This window comes from Protobothrops mucrosquamatus, unplaced genomic scaffold, assembly GCF_001527695.2.
Source record: "Protobothrops mucrosquamatus isolate PMUCROS unplaced genomic scaffold, P.Mucros_1.0 scaffold1120, whole genome shotgun sequence".
In the NCBI taxonomy this organism is placed as follows: Eukaryota; Metazoa; Chordata; class Lepidosauria; order Squamata; family Viperidae; genus Protobothrops; species Protobothrops mucrosquamatus.
In genome coordinates this window covers 500,398-527,190 of record NW_015387338.1, presented here as the reverse complement: position 1 = coordinate 527,190, position 26,793 = coordinate 500,398, and the positions used below count along the sequence as shown (strand labels likewise).

General features: G+C 37.7%; 1 protein-coding gene across 1 annotated transcript in view; it reads left to right on the top strand.

Annotated features, from left to right (window-relative positions):
- The window catches only part of KIAA1549 (KIAA1549 ortholog), a gene marked incomplete at its 5' end in the record, with an annotated part of 54,606 nt that extends 29,338 nt beyond the window's left edge, over positions 1 to 25,268 (top strand). Inside the window, 11 exons of the mRNA XM_029284919.1 lie at positions 5,475 to 5,677; positions 7,258 to 7,382; positions 8,453 to 8,467; positions 11,636 to 11,841; positions 13,816 to 14,039; positions 15,240 to 15,384; positions 17,352 to 17,657; positions 18,466 to 18,518; positions 18,887 to 19,032; positions 21,378 to 21,532; positions 24,979 to 25,268. Coding sequence (XP_029140752.1) covers positions 5,475 to 5,677; positions 7,258 to 7,382; positions 8,453 to 8,467; positions 11,636 to 11,841; positions 13,816 to 14,039; positions 15,240 to 15,384; positions 17,352 to 17,657; positions 18,466 to 18,518; positions 18,887 to 19,032; positions 21,378 to 21,532; positions 24,979 to 25,233 — 1,833 coding nt within the window. The remainder of the gene's footprint in view (positions 1 to 5,474; positions 5,678 to 7,257; positions 7,383 to 8,452; positions 8,468 to 11,635; positions 11,842 to 13,815; positions 14,040 to 15,239; positions 15,385 to 17,351; positions 17,658 to 18,465; positions 18,519 to 18,886; positions 19,033 to 21,377; positions 21,533 to 24,978) is intronic.
- Between the last annotated feature and the right edge of the window lie 1,525 nt (positions 25,269 to 26,793).

Sequence of the window (26,793 nt, the reverse complement as noted above, 5' to 3'; positions counted from 1 at the left end):
GCATTCCGTGCACCTTTGGTTTATAGCCATGCTGGCCACATGACCATTTATTTATTTATTATTTATTTATTAATCACATTTATATCCTGCCCTTCTCCTAGTGGACTCAGGGCGGCTTACAGCCAGTTTAAAACGGAATAACAATACAATATACAAATTTAAAATGTGGTTAAAATAAAATATTAATATAGGCCTTTCTTTTTTAAAATTATTTAAAAACCAAATTTAAAATACCCCTTAGGCCAGTCCTGCCAGCTGAAATAACCATGTCTTGAGGGCGCGGCGGAAGGAGGGGAGATCATAGAAGTGTCTTTGGACAACACTGGCTCCCTCAGCTAAGAAATGGAGATGAGCACTGCCCCTTAGAGTCGGACACGACTGGACAGGGGAAACCTTTACCTTTAATCGTAATACTGCTATTTCATTAAACGTTGCTTCAATACAATTTTGGTTGTGACTCTGCCCTTTTTGGTTGCTCCGGATTCAATTATGGTTGTCAGCCTGAGCAAGATTGTGCAAAGATTTAAGAAAGAATCATTTAAGGTCACTCGTAAAGAGAAATTATATAGTAAAAATTGTGAAATCACGAATACCTGAAAGTATATTNTATCTGTCGTATGTCTAAGTTTACCTGTAGACTTTAGTAATGCTGTTTAGGGGATCATATCCTATTGCTTTAGAACTATATCCATGAACAGCTGCTCTGGAGTCAATTGACTGTATGCAAAAGGATTCTTTATTATACATAGTAAGATCAAAGTGTTTATGGATTGAGATGACTGATTTTGGCAAAGCTTGAAGGGCCACAGTTTGTTACAATTTGAGGAGTCAACTGTCTATCTTCCTTTGAATGCAGCCAGTAAAAATAAGCATGGGGAGATATCCCTTCATTCTAGCCAATAACATGCTCAATATGAATCAAAAAGGCAAAATGGAAACAAGGGAGATAAGTGAATTGTTTTGCTTTACTGGCCTTCCCTGACTTACTGCCCTGTAGATATTTTGGACTACAGCTCTCATCAGTCTCAAACATTTTGGTCACTCATGGCAGGTTCTGAAGTCCATTTTGGTGGGAGAGTTTAACATATTGTGTTCTCATTGTTTATTATTAATAGTAATAATAGTACATGCATGTATTATCTAGTATTGCATTTACATCCTGTCAATTCTCTGCCTTGTGGTAAAGGGATTGCTTAACTGGGACTCCCTGGTTCAAGTTCAGTGTTTTAACTACAGCACACTGGCTATTTTTATAGATTTTCAAATATAGTAGGCTGACTAACTGGAAACCCAGAAACCACTACTGTCAACAGATATATATATATTTCATAGGATTGTATTATTGTCTATGCTATTGTCCTAAAATCATAATGTTTTGTAATATACCAGCAAGTAGAAAATACCTTCCCTGCAAAGCTTTTTATCTCCATCTGCTGGTTTAAACTTGTCAGTAGAATTCTCTGAAACTTGACCAGTTTTAATAACCTTCTTCAAGGTGGCACCTTCCAGATACGTTGGAACTACTAGTATGACCAAATAAAAGAGGAGGTGAAGCTGCACTATATATAAGAAATAACTACATCTCTACCAAAATAGAGCACAGCAAATGATGAAAACTGTCTTGAATGCATTTGGGTCAATATAAAAGGGGGGGGAAATGACATTGTCATAGGTATAAACTATAGGCCACTCAACCAAACAGAGGAAATAGATGAACTTTTTGCTAGTCAGTTAACTAAGGTATGTAGGAAGCACATCACAATAGTAATGGGGGACTTTAATTACCTTGACATCAACTGGGAGATAAACTCTGCATCAAGATCAAACAGGTTCCTGACAAACCTAGCAGACAACTTTGTCTCCCAAAAAGTAGAGAAAGGAACTAGGGGATCAGTCATACTGGACTTAATTCTCACTAACAGAAATGAAATGATAGACGGTGTTGAACCTATAGGAATCTTGGGGGGGGGGGGGTAATGATCATGCAATATTGGAATTCAACATTATGCAAGCACAAGCAATAGAACAAAGCCAAACTAGAGTCTTGGACTTTAAGAGAGCTAATTTCAATCAACTTAGAGAGACCTTGGGAAGGATTCCATGAATGAGAATCCTCAAGGGGAAAACAACCCAGGAAGTTTGGGAAACTTTGAAAAGTGAGATTATAAAAGCCCAGTCTAAAACAATACCAATGAAGAAGAAAAATAACAGTTCTCAAAAGAAACCAGCATGGCTGCATAAAGAACTCTCTGATAAATTGATAGACAAAAAGGACAAGTATAAAAAGTGGAAAGAGGGGCACATAACTAAGGCAGAATATCAGCAAGTAGCCTGAGCCTGCAAAGATGACATGAGGAAAGTGAAGCTCAAAATAAATTAAGGCTTGTGACAAAAGTAAAAAATAACAAAAAAATCTTCCTTCAACATGTAAAAAACAAGGAAAAAGTCAAGGAAACGATTGCTCCATTAATGGGAGAAAGTGGCAAGAAGGTGACAAGCAACAGGGAGAAAGCAGAACTGCTTAACTCATTTTTTTGCATCAAAATAAATTAAGGCTTGTGACAAAAGTAAAAAATAACAAAAAAGCTTCCTTCAACATGTAAAAAACAAGGAAAAAGTCAAGGAAACGATTGCTCCATTAATGGGAGAAAGTGGCAAGAAGGTGACAAGCAACAGGGAGAAAGCAGAACTGCTTAACTCATTTTTTTGCATCCGTCTTTATACAAAAGGACAAAACACTCCAACCTATCAAAAACAGTACCATAAAAAACAGATTAGGAATTCAAGTTAAGATAGGCAAGAAAATGGTAAGTGAGCACCTGTCCACCCTAGAGAGTTCAAATCACCAGGACCAGATGGATTACACTCCAAGTTTCTGAAGGAATTGACAGATGTGATCTCAGAACTATTGCACCATAGCTTTCAAAGATCCTGGAGCACTGGGGAACTACCAGAAGACTGGAAAAGAGCTGATGCAGTTTATCCTTAAAAAAAAAGATAAAAAATAGATCCAGGAAACTACAGACCTATTAGCCTGACCTCAATATTTGGGAAGATTCTGGAAAAGATAATCAAGCAACGAATCAGTGAACACCTAGAGGCAAATAAAGTCATAAGCAAAAGCCAACCTGGGTTTGCCAAAAATAGATTATGCCAGACAACTCTTATTACATTCTTTGACAAAGTGACAAAACAAGTGAACCAGAGAAATGCTGTGGATATAATTTACTTGGACTTAGTATACTTAGATTTCAGTAAGGCATTTGATAAAGTAGACCACAACCTACTATTTGATGATAGAAAAATGTGGGTTAGACAGCATCACCACCAGATGGATTTGTAGCTGGCTGACCAATCACACTCAACATGTAGTCCTCAATGGAACTGCATCTACATGGAGGGAAGTATGCAGTGGGGTACCCCAAGGCTCTGTTTTAGACCCAATACTCTTCAACGTCTTCATCAATGATTTGGATGAGGGGATAGATGGGGAACTCATCAAATTTGCAGACAACATGAAGTTGGCAGCAATACCCAACACTCCAGAAGATAGGCTTAAGATACAGAAGGATCTTGACAGACTTGAACATTGGGCACTATCTAACAAAATGAAATTTAATGGTGAAAACAGTACATGCACAGGTACAGTATAGGTGGTACCTGACTCAATAGTACCTGGCTCAATAGTAGTAATGATGGGAGGCATCTTGGAGTTATAGTGGACAATCACTTAAATCTGTGCTGCAGCTGCCAAAAAAGCCAACACAGTTCTAGGCTGCATTAACAGAGGGATAGAATCAAGATCACCTGAAATGTGAATACCTCTTTATAATGCCTTGTTAATACCATATTTGGAATACTGCATCCAGTTTTTGTTACCACGATGTAAAAAATATGTTGAGACCCTAGAAAGAGTGCAGAGAAGGACAACAAAGATTATTAGGGGACTGAAGACTAAAACATATAAAGAACGATTGTTGGAATTGTGTATGTCTAGTTTAATGAAAAGAAGGACTAAGGGTGACATGATAGCAGTGTTCCAATATTTCAGGGGTTGCCACAAAGAAGAGGGAGTCAAGCTATTCTCCAGAGAATGGGAAGGCAGGACAAGAAGTAATGGATAGAAATTAATCCAGGAGAAAAGCAACCTAGAACTAAGGAGAAATTTCCTGACAGAATAATTAATCAGTAGAACAACTTGCCTCTAGAAGTTGTGAATGCTCCAACACTGGAAGTTTTTAAGAAGAGATTGGACAACCATTGGTCTGAAATGGTATAGGGATTCCTGCCTGAGCAGGGGGCTGGACTACAAGACCTCCAAGGTCCCTTCCAACTCTGTTATTCTGTATGCACAAAAACCATTCTGGAAACTTCAGTCCCAGTGTCAGGTTGGGAGAAGTTGTGTGACAACATGATGATGGTAGTATAATTTACTCAATAACACAGCCATTCGATTATAGTTTTGCTTAGCTGAGAAACAAATATTGTGTGTTTTTTAAAAAACAAATAGAACTTTTAAACTGAGCCTTCTAGGTGTTTATTTACATTGCTATGTTTTTGGGAACCTTAACTCCTCTTAGAACAAAAGTGAATTTTGTTAGTATAGGAAAAATGATATGAGTGAATGGAGGGCTACAAAAGCAAGAGGTAACTAAAAAAGAAGTGTTAGGCACAATAGATCAGGAAGCAAGGAGGTTCAAATGATTGCAGGTATATTGCATGCTAGTGTTCTCTACAAGAATCTGAACTACTAACAGTCAAAGCAAATTGGCGGTAGATGAGAATCAGTGGAATTCAAGGAGGGCTGGACTTAGATCTCTTGGTGCAAAGGGACTCAAGACTGATGATGAGCTGGACCCCTTCCTTGGGCTCAGCCTGTCATTTCCTACAAGAGGGACTACATTCAGGAACACAATATTCACATTTAGCGGGAATTTCACTGAAACTGAATCTGCTTCATCTTTCACTACAATGTGACCTTTAAAGATCATCCATTTCAGTCTTTTTCCCCCCATGAGATGTCTTTCCTAAAATTGATGCTCTACAGAAATTCTAGACTACAGTTCCCAGGAAAAGTACCATAACTCTGGAAGCATCAAGCTGGGAAAGCTTTGATCATAGCTCTAGTTTATGTCATTTTATTATGACTTTGCTTCCAGGGATATTTCTAGACAATTAAATATCCTCCAAAAGCTGTTGGTTGAGAAGCAGTCATAATGAATTTTTAATTTTCTGTGACCTAAATTCAAACTGAGCATATCATTGAGCTGCTTCAGAGTCTCCTTAGCAGGATCATTATTTTACTTTCCAAGGAATGCACACATTTCTGTTCATTTTACTTATTATTCTATTGCTCTGCAGACCTTTCGATTCATTGACCAAATTTTAGCTTGCATACTTACAGTGTAACTTTGGGAGTGCTAATTTTTTTGTCTTAATAATATTCATTTTTTCTTCCTTTTTTTGCACTTTAGCTACAAGCTCCTAGTGTAAAAGGCTTTGATTTTGCAAAGCAGCATTTAGGCCAGCATAACAAAGATGACATCCTGATCATACATGAACCAACTCCTCTGCCAGGACCAATTAAAGATACCACACCTTCTGAAAATGGCGGCCTGCCAAGCCCCAAGACCAAGTTATCTTCAAAGCCTTCCAAGAATGTCCGGCATAGAGGGAGGTCAGTTCAGAGGATGAGAAATTGCTCAGCACATTTTAAAGTGGGGGATTTATTTTATTCTTTGAAGTTTCTTTCTCAGTTTGAATAGTTTTTCCTCAGAAACTTTTTTTTATATATATAAGCCCACAAAGATTTGCTTCCTAGGCTCGCCTGCTGGTTCCAAATTTTGTGGATTTTTTTCAGGCTACACAGAGGACATGGCTTTGTGGCATTAGATTCTCATCTGATGTCATCATGTACCTAAACTTTCTGAAGTTTCCAGCTGGTTCAACAGCCTTCTCCAATGTGATTACCTCCTAATGTGTAGAACGATTCCATAATTATCCAAAATAGCCATGGTTGCTACAGACCTTCTTATGTAATTAAAGAGAAGTGTACACACTTCTTCATTCCACTGCTTAATGACTAATCTTGCTGACTTTTCTGTATTGTATATGGAGATCCTTTTAGCATGTGGTTTTTTGGGCTTGAAAGCACACTACCCTGCATTTGGGGTTTGACCTTCACTGAAAATGGAGGCTCTATTATGTAAATTATTTTTTAGCACATATCCCCAAATGGAAACTTAAAAAATGAAAATAAGAACCTTGAAAGTAATCATTACCCCCAAATGCAGTTATTCGTATGGATTAAAAAACAAAGAGTAGAACAAATATTACATCAATTTTAAAAGGGTAAGAACAAAAATATACAAACAGCGAAAGTAATATTAAACTACAACATACATTAAAATGACAATTAGTTATTTATGCCATGAATCTATCTCATCCTCCTACATGGAACAGTATTTTTTGCAAAGCCATTCAAAGCATTTGAAAGGGGCATTTGAAAGTGTATTGACACAGAGAAAGCCCTTAATGGTTTTGTAAAAAGCATTAAACCTTGTTCTTTGGGAGGCCCAGAAAAGTATTGTCCATGCATGTGTGCACATGGCCAAGGAAGCTTCTAAAGCAGCTGTGTCAAGACTTCTAAAGGACACAGGTACTTTAATACTTTAAAGAGGATTGCTTCATTCATACCATTGTGCTCTGCAGAATCTCCCTTTCAATGATGTGTGCAGCATTTGGTTTGTCTGGAATCTACTGCCACCCATATAGTGAATCAGGCATGTTAATGGATGCAGTGGAAGGTAAAGGAAAAGAGATTTATTTAAAGGAGAAAGAAATGTGTTAGTTTTACACGTCTCTTTACTTAAGTCAGAGAGATCTAGTTTGGTGTAGTGGTTAAGACATCAAGCTAGAAACTGGAAGTCCTAGGATTCTAGCCCTGTTTTAGGCATGATGTCAAAAGGGTAACCTTGGGCCAGTAGCAAACCATTCCCAAAATCTTCCAAGAATACTGCAGAGACTTGTCCAGAAAATCTACACGAGTGATTCAAAGGCACAAATCTCTCTCTCTCTCTCCTTCTCTTTCTTGGACTTTATTTGAAAGCATATAATAATGCATTACTGTGGATGAAATGAAGCATTAATTAAAATCTACAGTCTTTAGCAACCTTATATAACCTACTCTTTTTGTTTATTATATAGTATAAACATGAAAAATACCATTTAATGATAATATTGTTTTGGTATATACAGAGTTTCCCCTTCTGATGCTGATTCCACAGTGAGTGAGCACTCGAGTGGCCGAGAAACAGGAGATGAGACTGCAAGACCTCAAACAGCTGCCAATGACGTAAAATCTCATAGAGTTAGCAAATCTGGTAAGTTACATGTTGTTATACTTTTATGTAACATTGAAATAATTTACATAAATACCTATTCATAAATCATAAAAATGTGCTACAAATATTGAAAACAGATTGATATTTCTCCTAACCATCATTTGCAAAATACATTGATAGGCACCTGTTTTTGTTTTTGTTGTTTTTGCATTGATTGTAAACACTCAAAAGTGTTCTACAGATGCTTATGTATTTGACTTTGTCCAATTTTTTTTCTGTTCTGGCTATGCTATACAAGTTAATTTTAGCCATGGTTCCACCTGAACCAAATAGACCAAAGATACTAGTTTTCTGGTAAATTTGAATCCTTTTTATTCCTTGGCTAATTTTGTTGACTATTAAGAAGTCCTGTATTTATTTATGCAAATAAATGGGAATATTATAATGGTGATTATACAAGCGTATAAATTTCTGTCCAAAACTTTATACAGTAGACCTTCAAGACCACATGTGGTACTTGCCCTTAGAACATAAGACATTCAGGTAGTCATTAAGTTACAACCATTCATTTAACAACCATTCAAAGTTACAACAACACTGAAAAAATGACTTACAATTGGTATTTGCAGTTACAACATTCGCAGCATCCCTATGGTTGCGTGATCAAAAGTTGAACCCTTGACAATCCGTATGTACTTACGATGACTGCAGTGTCATGAGGTCATGTGATCACCATTTGCAACCTTCCCAGCTGGCTTTCAACAAGCAAGGTGATGCAGGAAACCAAATTTGCTTGATGATTGCATGATTAAGCTAACAACTACAGTGATTCAATTAACAAAAAGGTCATAAAATCAGGCATAACTCACTTAACAACTGCCTTACTTAATAGTGGAAATTCTGATCCCAATTATGGTTGTAAGTTGAAGACTACCTGTACATCCAAATTATCTCAGAATGGTTATGGTATGTCCTTGGTCAAACTGTAGAAATAATTTCCTTGTATTAACTGCTGACTTAGAAACCTTCTCAGTAAGATATGAATTTCCTATCATGATTTGGTGAATTATAATTATTCCCTTTGTTTTATTTTCTCTGGATGCTATCAGGACTAAACAGAGTGGGTAAGTTTCAAAAAGAATATGAAGCTGGACCTAGCAAATTCAAACATAGAATGAGAGGGTCTTTATAGAAGTAAATGTAATAGATTTCATTTAGGTGTCTTTACTGTGTATATTGACATGAAAAAACGTTACACTGAATGAATAAGTCTGTTGGCTCATCAGCATATTATTGCATGATGCTTTGCTAATGGAGGAATTTAAAAATGCAAGGTAGTTAGAGAGGTCATTTCTGTAAATTCTTTTTCTGTGTGCTGCTTCTCCACCTTCCAGATTGCCACCCTTGCACAATTTAGCAGGATTAAGCTATCTGTAGGCCCAAGATTATGTAGTTTGATTATGTTTTAGTGGGGGTTTTGTATGGGGTATTTTTAGAGCAGGCCTGTTATTTAATTTGATTTTAGAACAGAAAATTTGTGTATATTTATCGTGGTTTTTATTATCGCCTGTTCACCGCCCTGAGTCCCGTAAGAGAGATAGGGCGGTATATAAATTCAATAAATAAATAAATAAATAAATAAGAGGGAAAGAGAGAAAAAGAGGAGACTATCAAGAAATCATGTCTGAAAGAAGAAAAGGGGAATGTCAGAAAGAGGAAACAGATGGCCCCATCCATTTTAGGCTTTGATCTATCCGTTGTTTGCTTAAACTCCTTCCAAAAATTAAAAAAAATGCCCATCCTTGTCCTGGACATTTTCAACGTATATTCCTAAGGAAAAGTATTTGCTGTGGTTTTATTTGTGCACACATGTGGTTTGATCTCAAACAGGTGGCTGTGCATAAGCTTTCTCCCTCTGCATTTTATGTGCGGTGGATTGAAAAAGATTCTTAGAATTGCTTCGGGTGACTTCTGTGAGGCTACAGATTTATGGATAATAGTTGCCTGAATAGAAGCTTTTATTTGTAAAACAGAAGTTTCTATCAGGATCTAGCTTTCCATTATCATGGAAGACAAAACCTTAATCCTGAGTTTCTGTACATTACCAGATGCTCTTATTACTGTTAAAATTGTATTCATCTTTTGACAATAATCTTTATTGCTTCCCTTCAGCCAGCCATTGAAGGGTTGTACATAAAACCTTCTTTCGGATATAAAGTGAAACCGTAACTTAAAAGGGTCCTTTTTCTCCTCCTCCTTGATATAACTGCAAAGTGAAAATTGGAAACATTTGGTTCCATATTCAGTTGAACCCTAAACTCTGACTAGTTTAAATTCTGTTGTTTTTAAATAATTCAGCTTCATAAAGTGTAATAAAAAGTAGGTTTGTTTTAATCAAATGTAACATAAGACATCATGCATCTGTGGTTTGTTAAAAGCGAAAGTTAAGTTTCTGGCTTTGTGACCATTTCTAAAAGTAAAAGTTAAGAGGCTATGTATAGAATGTTCCTTTCCATAGTAAAGCCATGGTCTCGTATTTTGCTGAGATAGTCGGCTTGCTATCTCATACTTTTTTAATCTTCTTTTGACATCTTCTGAGCATTGCCAAGTATTACTAAAAAAATCATGTGGCTTTTACTAGGGAAATCTTATAATTCTAGGAAAGCAATAAAAAAACTAATTTTGGCTTGGGGAGGCATTTTGAATACAGTTAATCAAACTGGAGAGAGAGAGAGGGAGGGAGGGAGAGAGAGAGGGGGGGGGCTTTATGATCATGTATAAGTCCCCAAACCCTGCCTTATAGTTCACTGTCTAAATTAGGAATATTTTAGATAAAAGCTTACATGAACTACAAAATGGATTTTTTTAATTTTGGGGCCAAGGGGATGTTCTTGCGGGACAGTAGGAAGATCTGTTACCAGTACAATGGTCAGATCAAAGGGGCAGAACTGTATCCTGAGTAAACTTCTCAGACAAGACTGTCCCAAGTTTTCAGGAAGATGGGGGGAAGGGGGTGCAATCAGACTTGCAAGATTCTGTTCTTATATCTTTATAATGAAAGGGATACTGACTTACATGGCTTTCATTTCCTAATCTGGTCTGTTTTTGAAGGCTGACATCAGCCCTTAAATGAAAATTCAAACCACTAGTTTTACCATGGTTCCTATAGATTCCCCATATGCTTGACTACAATTTTAATTCTTGTTACCCTGATATGGATAAAAAAATAAATAGTACCGTGGTTATTAGAGTAGAAGTAATTATATTTGCCACTAATCTCAGCAAATTGACATATATTTGTGAATGGTTTCTTTTGTTGTAGGTAATAGAGATAATGGGCTCTTTCCTTTCAGTCCCCTCTACCCCAAAGGAATCGGGGTCCTTCTAAGTCTCCAGCTAAGCTCAGCTCAGCTCAGTTCATAAAATGACAAATCGGCCAAAGAGATTATTGAAAGAACATCCCACAGTATCAGTTTGCATTGCAATGGGTTACGAATCCCATCACTTTTATCCTAACATGTAGGCTGGGATATACGGATAGTCCTTGACTTACAGCCATTCAGTCAGTGACCATTTCAAGTTACAGCAGTGCTTAACAAGCAGTGGTTAAACCAGTCCTCAGAGTTCTGAAGTCCAGCACCCTAGTGGGCACAGCGTCTATCATGCATCTCTGGGAACCCTTCCTATCCTCACTGCCTACTTGTGCAGCCTCCAACACTCTCTCATGTTCCCTCACATACTGTTCATGACCCACGCCCTCACATAGCCCCTGACACCCTCCCTTACCCAGCGGCAGACACTTACCTGCTTGTTGGTCTTAGACTTAAAACTTCCTGCTGGCTTGCCCATTGACTTTCTTCCTGCAAACTTCCCACAAGCAAAGTAAATGGGGAAGCCAGAAGGAAGGAAGGAAGGAAGGAAGGAAGGAAGGAAGGAAGGAAGGAAGGAAGGAAGGAAGGAAGGAAGGAAGGAAGGAAGGAAGGAAGGAAGGAAGGAAGGAAGATTTCTGATGCTCACTACCAAGAAAACTCAATGGGAAAGCTGGCAGGAGATTAGAAGTCACTGCTCCTGCTGCTTTTTTGCCAAATGTGATCATTCTGTTTTTCTGTTTAGGAAAGGAAATATCTATGAAACAATGACCTAACAGGGCATGGTTTGTCTAGTATTACATTATTCAAATAATTACTTGTTTTTGGGCCCAGAGTGTTTTGTAAATGTCACGTGCCTTGGGATTTGACTATGATTATTAAACTAATATATTTTCCCTTTTTATATTTGTATTTATAACCCAGGCCCTCCACAGATCACTAATGGAACAGAGCAGCAATCTTCAGCTTCTATCTTTGAGCATGTAGACCGAATGACACGATCCTCTGAAATCAGTAGAAGAGTCCCTAGCAAGATCCAACTGATTGCTATGCAGCCTATCACAGTGCCTGCAGCACAAAACCAACCACTTTCTGACCGAGTTGCAGAAACCAACAAAATTAATAAGGAGGTACTCTCGTCTTTCATAGCCTCCCCTTTCATAGCAAACATCTCACAAGAGTCTGTTTAAAATGAAGCAAAGTTAAAATTATAGAAATACCTGGAAGAAGGGAGATATTTTGTTTAGAACTAAAAAAAAAAAAATTAAGTGGGCATCAGGTCTGCTCTCTGGAGAACACATTTCATAAATGAGGCCCCAACTGAGAGGGCTCCCTTCTTGTATCTATTCTGTCTTGCATCCCTCGACAGGAGGAGAGTGACCTTCAGTGAGTCCTCTGCCACTTTTACCAAACCATAAATCTCAGGATTCTTTGTGGGAAGGTCATGGTATATATTTAGGACTGTGCTCCTAGGCAACTCTGTGTCAAGCCTAGCTATTCAGGTATCTCCTGTGGCTTTTCTTAATTTTGCTCTATAAAGTAAAGTTAACCTCATTAACCTCATTTGATGTACTATGTCAGGGGTAGGCAACCTTGGCTCTTTTATGACTTGTGGACTTCAACTCTCAGAATTCCTGAGTCAGCAAGGCTGGTTCAGGAATTCTGGGTATTGAAGTCCACAAGTCATAAAAGAGCCAAGGTTGCCTACCCCTGCACTATGTCATGTATGATTGTGGCTCCTTCAAGAAATGGGGAGGAGCCCAAAATGTTAACTGGAAAGGTAACAATAACTTGTCCCTAAGGTGCTTTTTCAAGATACAACTAGACTGCCTCTGATTTTTCTTGAAAACGTTTTGCTTCTCATCCAAGAAGCTTGTTCAGTTCTGACTGAATGGTAGAGAACGGAAGGATTTATATTCCTTGCAATTCTCCACCATTCAGTCAGAATTGAAGAAGCTTCATGGATGAGAAGTGAAATGTCCTCAAAGAAAAACAGACAAAGTCCAGTTGCCTCTTGAAAAAGCACCTTTGGGACAACCATAACCTGGATGACTGAGAATCTCCATAGACATGTAAAAATAACTTGGCAATGCAGGGCACCGCATATCTCCTGTTTTCAGCATCAGTAGCTTCTTTGAAAGAATAGCCAGGCATGAATCCTAGCCTTGTGGCTGAAGCTGAAATATATATACATATATATTCATTTTAGATTTCCCATGTGCAGAAAGGTTGTTGCTTTAGTTTCTTGTATATAGACTGCCTACATTTTTCTAGGATATTGTGCTCTGGGGATCTTTTACAAGTTCTGTATGGGAAAAAAATCATATACTCACGCTTATCTGTTAAATCTACAAGTCCACAAATACATATTCACATACTCATCCTCTCACTGAGTGAGATAATTATATTGAAATATTTGACAATATCCATTATGTCTCAAATGGCCCCCTAATTCAAATGCATTAAAAAATTCTTAAATGAGAGAGAGAAAGTGGATTTCAATTCCTGTAATAGCAGATTCTGTGAAGCAAGATCAATATTTTAATAATGCAGATGAAAGTAAGAAACAACAGAAATAAATGTTGTTTCTCTATACAGTTAACTACTTCGCTTTTCTCTTCTCCCAGTGAGGTTCTGCTGTAGTCACTCCTCGGACAGCAATGCAGGAGAATTACCTGTAATCAGCAGAGATGTCCAAAACAGAGACTCTCCCACATAAACCCAAGCACAATTCTTATCAGACTGATAATTCTTAGCTTTACACAAGCACAGTCTTTGCTACCTAAGCTTTTACCATAGCCCAGATTCTCTCTGATTTCTTTGTTGCTGTGCCTTTATGACAGGTTTCAGGAGATGCAATTTGCATGCTGTTTGTCATGCTCTTTTATTAATATGCTAGGCTCTCTCTTCTTCTGATTGTCCTTGCTATATGAATCACACAGGGCATGATTTTTTTCCCTACCTGAAGTTATATTCTGGCAAGCATTCAATATTTTCTTCTCATATTTTCCTTCTTCGGTCTGATCCATTTTGATCATGTCAGAGGAAAAGCATCATGTTCCAAAAGAGGTTTAATGCATCTCACTATTTTATTTTCTTGAAAGATACAGACAGCTCTGAGGCATAAATCTGAGATTGAGCATCACCGTAACAAGATCCGGCTACGTGCCAAGCGCAAAGGACATTATGAATTCCCAATTGTGGATGACGTGGTTATCATCGATACCAAAGAACAGCAGCAGATGTACCGCAAGGCACAGATGCAGATAGATAAAATCTTGGACCCGAGTGGCAACATGCCAACTGTTTTCATAGAACCCAGGAAGAGGTAAGATGGAGAGAGTGGAATTTGTTCCCATTAATTTAGAAAATAGAAAACGTTTATATTCCTGAAAATATTAAGAAAATATGTTAAAATAGGTTATGTCAGATTCCTAAAGTATTAAGAAAATATTAAGAATGTTAAAACATTTTGGGTCATGTTTCATCTATAAATTTCTCACTTGGGGAGGCACAAGAGAAAAGAAATTAAGGCAGTAGAATATACTGGACAATAAAGGGCAGCTGTGTGTTCTTTTTCTTGAAATATGCCTCCCAGATCTACCAGGGTCTTCAGTTTTCTTGAGCATGGCTTCTCCCATAGTACCCTGGGGTGTACAAATGGGAGATCTGTTTCAGGTGCCTTTCTTTCTGGTGAATAAAAGCTGGCATTTACTGCCAACAAGGTCCTTTTAAAAGTGTAACATTGATTACTGAACCTTCTTGTTTTTTGGAAACAGATCAATGCTATTCTGTTTGATAGGGCGGTCTATTGTAATTTGTTTCCCTGGCCTTGTTTTCTGTGTATTTTAATAAGTTAGTTTTGAAAATATACATCGTATCTTAAATACGCTTGCTCTTTGTTTATTCTTATTCTATACTTACTTTGGGATCTCTTTTGGAGAGCAGGCAGGATAAACTGATTAAAATGAATAATACATTAATGTTTTCTCAAATCAACGGCCCATATAAAATAAGTAAATAAAATGTAAGCACCTGCCAAGATACCACCAACAGTTTTGCATTCTTGCCTGTATTTAGAAACTTGGTTCATTTTACAATAATATCTAAACTAGGCCCATCAAATGGAAAACTAAATGAGTGTTCTGGTTTATTTATTCAGATTTCAGATGATGATGATGATTCCCTTGAGAATTTGGATAAGTGAGAGCATTTCACAATTAAACTAGCTATTTATTTTATGTTTATTCTATTATATAATTCATGTCCACCCATCTGCCAAAGCTTTTGCTGCAGTTGCAAAAACAAAAGCAATAAAATATAGCCTATAAAACAGGAAGCAGTGGTAGGAATGAAAATTCCAGCACAAACCATCTTTAGATAGATTGCCTTAAAATTGGAAGAGGCTTAGATGAAAGATGTTTCACATGCTACAAACTCTTTGAGGTAATGTTTTAGGGTATTAAAAACACAATTTAGACAATGCTAGCAAGTCTTAAGGCATTTAAAGAAGCTATTTGTTCTTTAGTTCACGGGCAAAACGATCCCCGAAGCAGCGTCGGAGACATCAGATGAATGGAAGCCCAATGGATGCAGACAAGGACAGGCTGATCACAACGGACAGTGATGGGACGTATAAAAGGCCTCCGGGTGTCAACAACTCAGCTTACATTGTACGTTTAGATCTTTAAGAAGGCTATATATGATAATATATTGTAATAGCCAACTTGCATGTAAATGTTGCATGACTGTATGGTGAAGATTGTTAATGTAAACTAGGTTTTTTCGCAGTTATTTGAAGACCCCCAATTTATAGATATTTCTCAAATCTATTTTCTGTCTTAGAAGAGAAGGCATAACTAGGGACTCAAGAAAAGGAGTTTCGTGCACTGGGGGGGGGGCTACTTAGAATCTTAGACTTGGAAGCCTAAGTCACAATGTCCAACCCTTTGATCAGTGCAAGAATTCTAATTACAACATCTGCCTAGCTGCCATTTCCAGTGAAGGGGAAGTCCTGGGTAACCGCTTTCAATTCTTTGTTTTGGAATCTGTAGCTTAAATCAGTTATTCCTGACCTGTCCCATTTCTCATGTGATAAAGTCTGGGCTGCTTTCTGGGTGACAAACTATTTGAAGAGTGCCATCATATCTTCCCCATTCATCTTTTCACAAGGCTAAGAGTTCCCAGTGCCATTAATCTCTCTTAATAGAACTTCCCAGTCCCTAATCGTACTCATTGCCCGTCTCTTAACTAGTCCATTTTTTCTGAATCCTTCCCAGTTTTAGCTACCACTGACCATTATGGCTCTCCTCCTACAGTGGGATGTAATCATTGCAGAATGAAGTGAACAAATATATCGCTTAAAATTTACAATTCTACCTTGATTGATTCAGCCTAAGGAAAAGTCATTTGCTACTCTGTGATATATACTATGTTTACAACTGACTTTTTAAAATTCTATAGTGAATAGAATAAGAAAGAATAGAATAGAATAGAACAGAATAGAATAGAATAGAATAGAATAGAATAGAATAGAATAGTTTATTGTCTAGTGTGATAAACAAAGGAATTTGTCTCTGGTACATAAGCTAGTAATAATAATCATAATATCAAAGTAGTAATAATCATATTATTGGTACCAATAAGAGAAGATAATGGAACAGATGAGGAGTATAAAAGTAATAGAGCCATACTAAATGAGTAAATATACTTACACATAAGATGCACTCAGAATTTATTTTTTATTCTGATTCCTTAATATATAACTTTGTATTTGTTCCATTATTCGTCTAATTTCTCCAATTTATCAAGATTGCTTTGAAATTTATTTTGGTACTTTGGGGTATTAGGGTATTTTTGAATGATCTGCAAATTTAATAACTATTCCTTCTTCCTTGTTTAGTCAAACTATTACTAAAAATGACTGTACCACTGTACCACCTCATTGGGTACTTCCCTTCAGCTTGTTAAAGAACCACAGCTGAGTGTTCTTCGAATAAAATTTTCAGACCTTGTATTTATCTTCTTCTCATGTTATTCAGCCCATATGCAGCAAGCTTGCTAATCAGAATGTCCCAGGGAACTTTTTAAAATGCTTTGCTGTAGTCTTCCTTCACCTTCCTCCCCTATTTAAATAGTTCACAATCCCAAAACAGTTCTGGCCATATATATTTTCAGCCCAGGACTTCTATATCACCATTACTTCCCCATAAACTGCATGGGAAGATTAGGAGAAATGGATGGCTCATTGCGCAGCGAAGAAAGCTTCAACCTGTTTGTACTAGAAGTATTCTTACTTTGATTTTCATACTATGTGGTATTCATGCATTTCAGTTATCTGCAGATCTTATTAATAATGTTTTGTGTAATGTGCAAAATCTAAAAATGTTATTTCCGAGTAGTTGAGATAGAGGTTATGGCTAACATACACTCTTACATTGATATCTTAGGTATTCTGTTTCTTAGAATATGTGACATGTCATCAGCTCTCATCGCTGAAGAAGGAGATACTGCTAATGATACTCAGAATACGCACAATAAAGTTTGCACAATGTGACACATAGATGTAGTTATGACAAATACTCTCGCACCCAAATAATATTTAATGTGTTTTTTCTTATTCCCCCATCTTTTTTTTCAGTCTGATCCTGACCTTCCTGCAGATCCCCAGACACCTTCTTCAACTGAACTGGGAAAATATTCAGGCCTACCTTCTCATGCTATCCAATATGTCCCTCCTCAGCCATCTATTGAAGAGGCCCGGCAAACAATGCATTCTCTGCTGGATGATGCCTTTGCCCTGGTGGCTCCTAGTACTCAAGCATCCAGTTCTGCTGCCATCACCCATCCTGGAGGGTCAGGAGGACAGTCAACAAGCACTCCTGTTCGGGCTCCAAGAGATACCCCCAGCAGTCAATGGGGGTCACCCTACAGCCAGGCTCACACAGTTAGTAGTCTCATTGATGCTCATCTCAAGAGCTCCCTTGTGAGAAAGAATAGTTCCTTCTGTCCTCAAGAATTTTTTTTTCCTTCTTCTTCTTAAAGGTATCCTACATTTTCTGCTTCTCAGCATCTGTCCAATTGTGTCAGAGCTTGGAAGTTAAATAAAGTTGGGTCTCATTAGTAACTGGATGGAAGACATCCAGGAAATTGCCAGGCTGTAAGTTAAAAAAAAGCAACATTACTTATTTACTATTAGGAGAAAACTGAATGATGTCCTCATGGACATCAGAAATTGAATTCAAGGGCATCTGCATTCATGCTTTAATTGTTAGTATTTAAATTTTTGAAAATATACTTATCAAAAACCTTTTCTTTTTTAACCCATTATTGTTTTCTTGTATTTTATTTATATAATACTGTTGTCTTTTCTTTGGCTAAGACTGCCATTTTCTGAATATGACTAACTTTTCTGTAATACAGGATGGGGAACTATGGCCCTCTTATGACTTGTGGACTTCAACTCCCAGAGTTCCTGAGCCAGCCATGCTCACTCAGGAATTCTGGGAGTTGAAGTCCACAAGTTATAAAGGGGGGCATAGTTCCCCATCTCTGCTGTAATAGGTCTTTTAATTTGCTCCTACAACATGCTGACCAATTTTTTGATTTGGTAAAAGTTTTCTTAACTTAAAAGTATTCAATGGAAATATTTTACTCTCTTAATTTTTCCTTTTGAGTTCTATTTTACTATGCCCTGATTATTTTAGAAGATATAGTCATGGCTCTTTTTTTCCTGACATATTGTCTTTTTTCAGAGATACATGGATTTTGGGATGACTCCTCCCTCAGCTCCAGGCCTGTTGCAGAGGTATTTTGCTAGTTATTTGATCTGTGTATTTGCAGAAGAATTATTTCTTTTTCTAAGAACGGTAAATACCTCTTCCTTATTTTGAACCAAATTGCAAGCTGGGTAGATGATATAAAACAGAGGCCTCCACTGACATAATATGGTCCTTTCTCATTCTGCTAATGTCTACTTAGCATGTGCTTTGATGTATTTCTTTTATCTTTCCAATGATAACAGTCAGTGAACTGAGACATATGTACAGAAATGTGTCTTGTAAATGCATGGATAGGCAACTACTTAGAGTCAGTAAGACTGAAGCAGTACAAAAGTCTTATTTATGAATGGATGGATGGATGAAGGAATGTGTTTCATTGTTTTTCTACTAGCAGGCAAAACCTTGGATCAGGGTTTCTTCCACCTGTTGAATTAATGCATCCAGACTCGCAGCCATCAGATGTCCAATATTCCACTCGAGGCATCTATCCAGAGGAATTGCCATCAGTGGCACGGCCACGGCCAGTTGGAAGCACTGCAGGTAATGATTGCTAAGAAATCAGCATTAAAAAGAGCCTGATCTCAAAATCAGCCACAATTCTGATGGCTAAGTAAGACCCTAAACGTAGAATATCAAGAAGAGACACAATTTGTCCCCCACTCACCTTAGCTCAGTAAATTGTGTGTGCTTGAACCTGGGGAGGATCTGGATGGTCAAATACACAAATGTTGCACACCCAGCAAAACAACTCCACTAAGCCTCTGTTTGAAAACCACCCATATTTGGGGGATGGATCTACTTTTTTTTAATCCAACTCAATAGCGCATTTCCAATGTACTGTATGCATAAATCTACGGTTTGCATATAATAAAGATGTTGAAGAGAAAGCAATAAAAGATTCAAGAACATTTATAATTCCAAATGTTAGAGATTATGCTTCATCCATATTCCTCCAAGAGGCTTCTTAGTATGAAGACAACTGTAAAAGGTACAAAAGGCTTTAACCATTAGCTGGGGGCCAAGGGTACGATACAATTTCGCTCTTCCATGGTAAGAATTGTGACATTTCCTTTTTTCAGAAACACCAGGAAATATGACAATAATGCACTTAGAGATAGAGTTAGCTTGTGCACCCTTCCAGAGTGTGTTTTGATTTATTACCTGAGGAGATGAAAAGGTTGCCTCAGGAACTAAGTACTTCAACTAAGTACTTCAACTGCCATTTCTGACAGATAAAGAGTGGTGACTTCTCTCTTATCTATCAGAAACCAGACCAAGTGAAAAATGTTAGATTTGCTTTCCAGATGAGGGCATATTTTATACATACATATAAAAATGATGATATGGCATCATATCTATGAAAAGCAGCATGCATGGCTATAAGCCCTTGTTCATTTGGTTTTTTTTCCCTTTCAAAAAACAGGTAGTCCTCGACTTACAACCGTTTATTTAGTGACTGTTCAAAGTAACATCACTGAAAAAAATGATTCATGATGGTTTTTCACACTTTTGACCATTGCAGCATCCCCATGGTCAAGTGATCAAAATTCAGATGCTCGGCAACTGGTTCATATTTACGACGGTTTCAGTGTCCCGGGGTCATGTGATCACCTTTTGCGACTTTCTGACAAGCAAAGTCAATGGGGAATCCAGATTCATTTAATAACCGTGTTACTAAACAACTGCAATGATTCATTTAACAACTGTGGCAAGAAAGGTCGTAAAATGGGGCAAAACTCACTTAACAACTTAGCAACATAAAGTTTGGACTCAATTGTGGTCGTAAGTTGAGGACTACCTGTAGCATTTCTCAATCCTAGCATGTTGGGCTGGGGAATTCCTGGAATCTGAGTCCATACATCTTAAAGCTACTAAGATTGAGAAACACTGCTTTAGAATATACAAAAGAACATACAAAAACTTTCCAGGTTATGATCTGAGTATGTTTTCAAAAGTAAACAGAGCAAAATGTCTGTGCATTATCTAACTAATATCACTGGATATCGTTTGTATAAAATTAGCACTAGAAGGAACTCAGGACTTCAGGCTCGTTCAAGTCAGTATTCCTTATTCCAGGAGAGAGTCGCTAAAAGCACCGAAGGGAGTTGCAATAATCTTTTCTAACAGAGTTGGCCACGCACAGACAGCTCATTTTCATCCTTCAGAGCTCCTTCAAATAAGCAAAGCCAAACATTTTAGTTTGGGGGATTTTTTGGTTGCTTTTGGGGTGGTTTTTAAAAAGTGAGACCTTGCAGAGATTTAAAGCTGTAATAGCACTGCTCAAAATATTAAGTGGCATTATTTCCTCATTTGTGTGGGGTTTAAAGGATAAAGGCTGCTTTAGTCTCAGCCCCATCTTCCATTCACATATGGACCACAGATATGAAAGCTATTCTCCAAAAGGTGGATTCTGCTTTGACTGTGCAGCTGAGTATCCTAAACTAAGCAAATATTTTCTTGTATTGAAGGCAAATTACTAGCATGAAGTACGTTCTCTTAAACTGCACATTAATGATGACTAAATATTTGATAGGTCAGAAGTGTTGTCTTTCTGACCCTTTCTCTTCCCCTCTTCTCTGCTCTACCACGTTTGCCTTCAGCATGATCCTTTTTTTAAAAAAAAAAAAACCACACACACAGAAAATACCCTCCACTTGGAAAAGAACACACTGAAAAATTTGCATGCAAGCAGATTTTTTTTTTAATTTATCCTAATTTTGTCAGTCTTTCCAAAAAGTTAATTGAACAAAGTCTTTTTTTTTTCCCCTGGGCCCCATTTCTTTGGTTATGTCTTATCTCCCCAATCCCTGTTTCTCAGATTGTTTGCCCCTCACTCTTCTGATGTGGCATGGTAAGATGAAAACAAAACAATATTTGCTTTTAAGGTTCTCAGATACAGCACCTCACTCAGGTGGGAATTGCTAGCAGGATCGGAGGTCAACCAATGGAGATCCCCTCAGGCAGAGCAGGGCTTGGCCAGCCAGGGGAACAAGGGTGGCCCCCATACCGTGGAGAGGATGAATTTGCTAGGAGAGAAGCAGTGAGTACTGTGCTTCATGTTTGAATAGTTTCTGAAGCAGTCTTGTGTTTCCTTAATTCGATTTTTTTAGTTGCTTCTCTAATTTTTTTTTTTTAGCTGCTGCTTTTGTCTTTTTCATATTTCAGCCCTTAAATCTCTGCTTTTTTTTTTGTGTCCTTCTCTTACTCCATCTTAGCTCTCATCCTTTATGCCAGGTTATTTGTTCTGATTGGCACCAGCCAGCCCTGCAGCTTCTAGGGGAGCTGAGGCTCTCCACTTCCCCTTATGCTCTCAGTGAGGATGGCTTCTCTGAACTTGTCTTTCTGAAACCACTGGCTCTGTCAGACCTCCCACTCACCTGAAAAAAGGGCCAAATCACCTGGTTGGTATGATAGAGTACAGTGAATTGCTGTCATTGGAAAGACTTCAGATGAGATTGAAGAGGTTTTTAGTATTAGAAAATAAAAGCCATGTCTGGTTGTGTTCTTCTATGATGTTTTATTTTTGCAAGCTAATTCCATTGGTGCAAAATCCTGTTTTTAGAGCATGGCTTTCTCATTGACATGCATGTTTGAATTATCATGAGTTCTTCTTTATCCCTCCCTATATGGTAGGGGTATCTCTCATTCATGTTCCTTACATGCTTGCTCTCTCCTGCGTCAAAGACTGTTCCTCACCTCCAGCCAGGACAATAGTTTCCAAACACATTACAGGGGTTACGATGGAGGCATGGTTGCTGTAGTGTTTGTACTCCTTTCTGTTTAGCTGTTGTCTTCTCTGATCAAATAGGTTTTGTATATTTTTGAAGCACTGTCAAAAGTTACTTGATCCAGAGATAATATTAGGATTAAACACTCTGTGAGCAGTGAAATTTCGGTCACACCACCGTCCTTTATAAAAGGCAGAACTATTGATTCTCTCTCCCATAAAGTCTTTTCAGAGTTTGCCATAGTAAGCTAGTCATTTTATACATATTATAATTTATTCTTCCCTGATTAAAGGAAGGTAATTCAGAAATATGTTATTGTCAGCAATAGTGGTATTTTTGTTCCTTCCGTTCAGTCTCTGAGTCAAAATTTACTTTTGATTTACTAAAGAAATAAGAAACAGCAAGACTCAAATAAAAATAGAAGAGTTTAAATTCTCAGTATTGCTGACAATCAATCAGATATAATTGAGGAAGATCAGTTGCTCCCAGTTTTGCTGCTTTGAAGTAAGCTTCTAGCCAATTTTGTACTATATACCACTGAAGAAATATGAATTTAACTGATCCAGTGCGACCTTGTATGATACTGTCATGCAAAGAAGGGGTAAGAAGGGGATTTGCAAGGCCTACTATATACAAAAATATACACCCTTGTTTAACATAGTTTGTGTGGGCAGAAAACTAACTACAATAAAGACTGAATTTTCTGGACCCATCACCTTAATTCATGCTCTAGGCTACTATGCCATAATAACTTTAAAATAAAAATCTTCCAAATTAATGGGCAAATAAGGGTGCCCAGGCTGGTGAGGCATGTGCCTTGACAAACAGTGAGGAAATAAGAGATCTTAGGTAGTAGACAGACCAAAACTTGGTTCATTGACAACGTAGTAGCAGAGTCCAAGGTCTTCTGTCAGTTTGTGTAGAATGAAAGAAATTAGCTGGTGCAGAATATTTGGATTAATCAGTAAAATCCATTTGGCCTTCTCTTGTTACTTTCCTTTCTAAACCTGGCAAGTTATGTTTTCTTCTGTGGTTATCTCAGCAGCTTCTTTATTTCAGTAATGTAAGGTAATGTTTTCAGTTTTATCCCTACTACTAGATCTGAATCAGGGCCAAAATACTTGGCAACCTAAGTCAAAGAACAAGATAAACTTATTTTCCCCTTTCTATGCACAGAAGCTGACCTAACTGTTTATTCAATTTTATTACAGCATTGTTGATAAGGGTTTCATTCTCCAGTTTCACCTAAGGGAGGCCAAGCAAATTAGGAAATTAACACAGCCCCTGTAGCTCTATCCTTCAATATAGTAGATGACTAAAGCACCAAGAATTGCCTGGCTTCAGCCACTGCTTCTGCCTAGCCTTGATACAGTGCTCTGAAAGATAGCAATGAATTCCTCCCTCTCACCTGCAGATTCCCACTGGAGTAAATTCTTGGGTGCTTGTTTTCCTCTCCCACAGCACTTAGCCAAGTCTGTCTCTTCTGCATGCCATTGCCATTGTTAATATTGTGGCCTCAGTGTTGCTTTGCAAGCCCTTCCTTCCTTCCTTCCTTCCTTCCTTCCTTCCTTCCTTCCTTCCTTCCTTCCTCTTTACTTATTCAGCTCAAGTTTCACCATTTTAATGGATCTAAAGACTTCACATGCAGCATTGTTTTGTTGATACTGATTCTGAAAACTGTAATATGCCTGAAGAAGAGGCTTCTTAATCAATTGTCCTCCTGATATATTAAATCAACTTCCATGAGCTGAGGATTATGGGGCTTAAAGCCAAACACATCTAAAAGGCATCAGGTTGAACAAATTGTTATAGTCCACAAGGTTATAAAATATCTTTAGTTTGAATTAGTGTGGATTTGATCTTGATGATTTTCTTTTAGTCATAACTGCACGAATACAAGATATGTGTTTGATAGCTAATAAAAGTAAGCGGTGCTTGTTTCATCACTGCTATTAACCTTTGAAGGCACTGTGCACTATGACACTTAAAAGTCTTTAAGCTATTGTGGCATAAGATTTTGTAGCCTAAAATCCATTTCAGCACATTCATGAATCCTTTTCTTAAGCTGATGAGTACGGTATACACGTACATGAGTATAAATGGACAAAACATAAAGCAATGAAATCAGAAAATTAGACTTTTCTTTTTTTTTAAAAAAAAAAATACAATCTGTGACATTTCCAGCTGAGCTTTACATGTTTGTAAAATAAGTGTATCTAACTGTCAGTTCAGAGTACAGGTAGTTTTCATTTAGTTGGGACCAGCAACTCTGTTGGTAAGCTGAAGTAGATATTAAATTAAATCATAATTGTGTTTATGATCTTACTTCAGTTTCCCTTTGCTTTACAGACCTTGATAGGTCGTAAATACAAGGATTGGTCAAAAAGTTACTACTTCATCACTGGCATAACTGCAAATGGTCACTGAATGAGGCAATCACTAAATGAGGATTACCTGTAACCTTTTATTCTTTTCATGAAGTTTATTCTAACCCATAAAAATGTATGCCACATGACACTGTTTTTGTGGCAATAGAGCTATCCTTCTAGCAATCATCTTCTAAAATTTGAGGAATTCTAGATGGAGGCCAGCAAGACCAAATATTCCTCTAAAAACAGTTCACTCTTCCAGTTTTGTATTTCAAATCAAAGGGGGACTTTCTGCTTTCTCTGTCCCTGCATCTTTTTGTTGTTTTTCTCCTTCTATACCTTTTAGTCTTTAAGCTGAACCTGGAATAATGTTCTGTGCCTTTCTCTAGACACATACTCCTGGACATCACGAATATTGCTCCTCACTGGTATTCCAGATGCCACGGAATTCGGCTCGACAGCCTTCAGCTCCACCTGTTCATCTGCCAGCCAGCAACCAGCAGGGTCCAGGGCTTTGCTACAACACCAGCTCCACTGAGGACCTCCAAACAGGACATTCGTCTGCCTCCCTCATCAAAGCAATCCGAGAGGAGCTTCTCCGGCTCTCTCAGAAACAGACCCTTGTACAGAACTTCCACAGCTGATTTGTTCTGTCCTTGCAAATTGGCCAATTATCTGCTTCCTGTGGAAGCTCAACTTGCAGGAAAATCAGCCAGAGCCTGCTGTTCTTCTGTCAGAGGAGTAAACATGTACAATACCAGGGATTTATGAAGCAAGAGAAAAGAACTCTCCTGCAAGCAGCTGCAGCAGCAGCAGCGCAAGACAGATTTCTGTGAATGATAAAATTGGGACGACTCAGCAAACGTTTAACAGACAACCATCTTTTAAACTTTCTACTTTTAAGCATTTTGGCATTATAATTGTACTTTGACTAGGAGTGTTCTTTCATAATTCTGATCTGGAATTCATATGCTGCAAAGAAGGCAGTGCTATCCTCTAAATGACAGTGCATTTGAACATACCAGCCCTTGATTAAGGAAAAAAGCATCTCAGATTAATGGTAGTTCTTGAGTGGAAATCTCCTGCTATTGGTGAGGGTGGGGGGCATATACTTCTGACATGTTTCTTTTCACATACAATGCAAGTGTTGTTGTTCCTGTGCAAACAATTACTTTAATTAGACCATAGTGAGACTTCTTGAAGAAAAGACTTGGGCAACTTCCTAAACCAAGAGAATAACCATTGCTTAATATTGCTTTGTGCTTCCAAATGAAGCCAAACTTTGAACTTTTCTTGTTGTTCTTCTGGTGCTGAAGCTTCAAAGTGTCCCTTGATCTTGGTGTTTGCAAATGTAAAATGATGGCCTTTTAAAAAAGTGCAGTATGAAGACACAAAGGAAGGATATAATCATTTATTCAGGCTGGGGAAACCATTTAATCCTCTTTATAGAAACTGTACTTGGCACTATTAAGTTATTGATGGACAAGTAGCAGATGGATCAACAAGTGGAGAGACACATCCAGGGCAATTTCACAAGTGACACAGAGAACATTAAATGTGCATGATGATGGCATTACTGTACATGAATTGTTTTCCCGTGGACTCCCAAAATCCATATGGGAAATCTATCATAGATAACATTTGGCAGACATTTGGGTGGCTCCAGGTTGTTGTTTTTGTTTTTGTTTTTGTCTTTTCCCTTCCTTTGGAAGTGGATGCCTCTAATCTGAAAGGTTGTAATCATACACGATCAATGATGTAATGGTTCTTGGTCCTGCTTAGAAAACTAAGTATGACCTTAGTAGTCATTTCAAAGAGGGTCACTGGACTCTATGAACAAAGGCAAACCAAGCCCAAGAGTTGTGTTTTCTGGATCAAAATATTTGAACATGTTTTTTCATATTTACTTCCCATGAAGTAAATTTCCTTTTCCTGAAAAATGATTGCAAAAAGAACAGTATAGACCCGCACATCCAAAGATGTTTGCTTAAATAGATTTTTTACTTTCAGGAAGGGTATAAGAGTTTAAAATGGTTTATCATATGGAGCAAATTAGGTACCAGATGTTAATATAAAACTCACTTTCTAGTTGCATCCTCACTTGAATTTTATAATGAATGCCTAGGGTGTAGTGTACCAGCTTAGACAGAAAGAGTGGCATTCTTGCTGAGAAAGAAAGTGCATACTAACAAATCTAAAAGTGC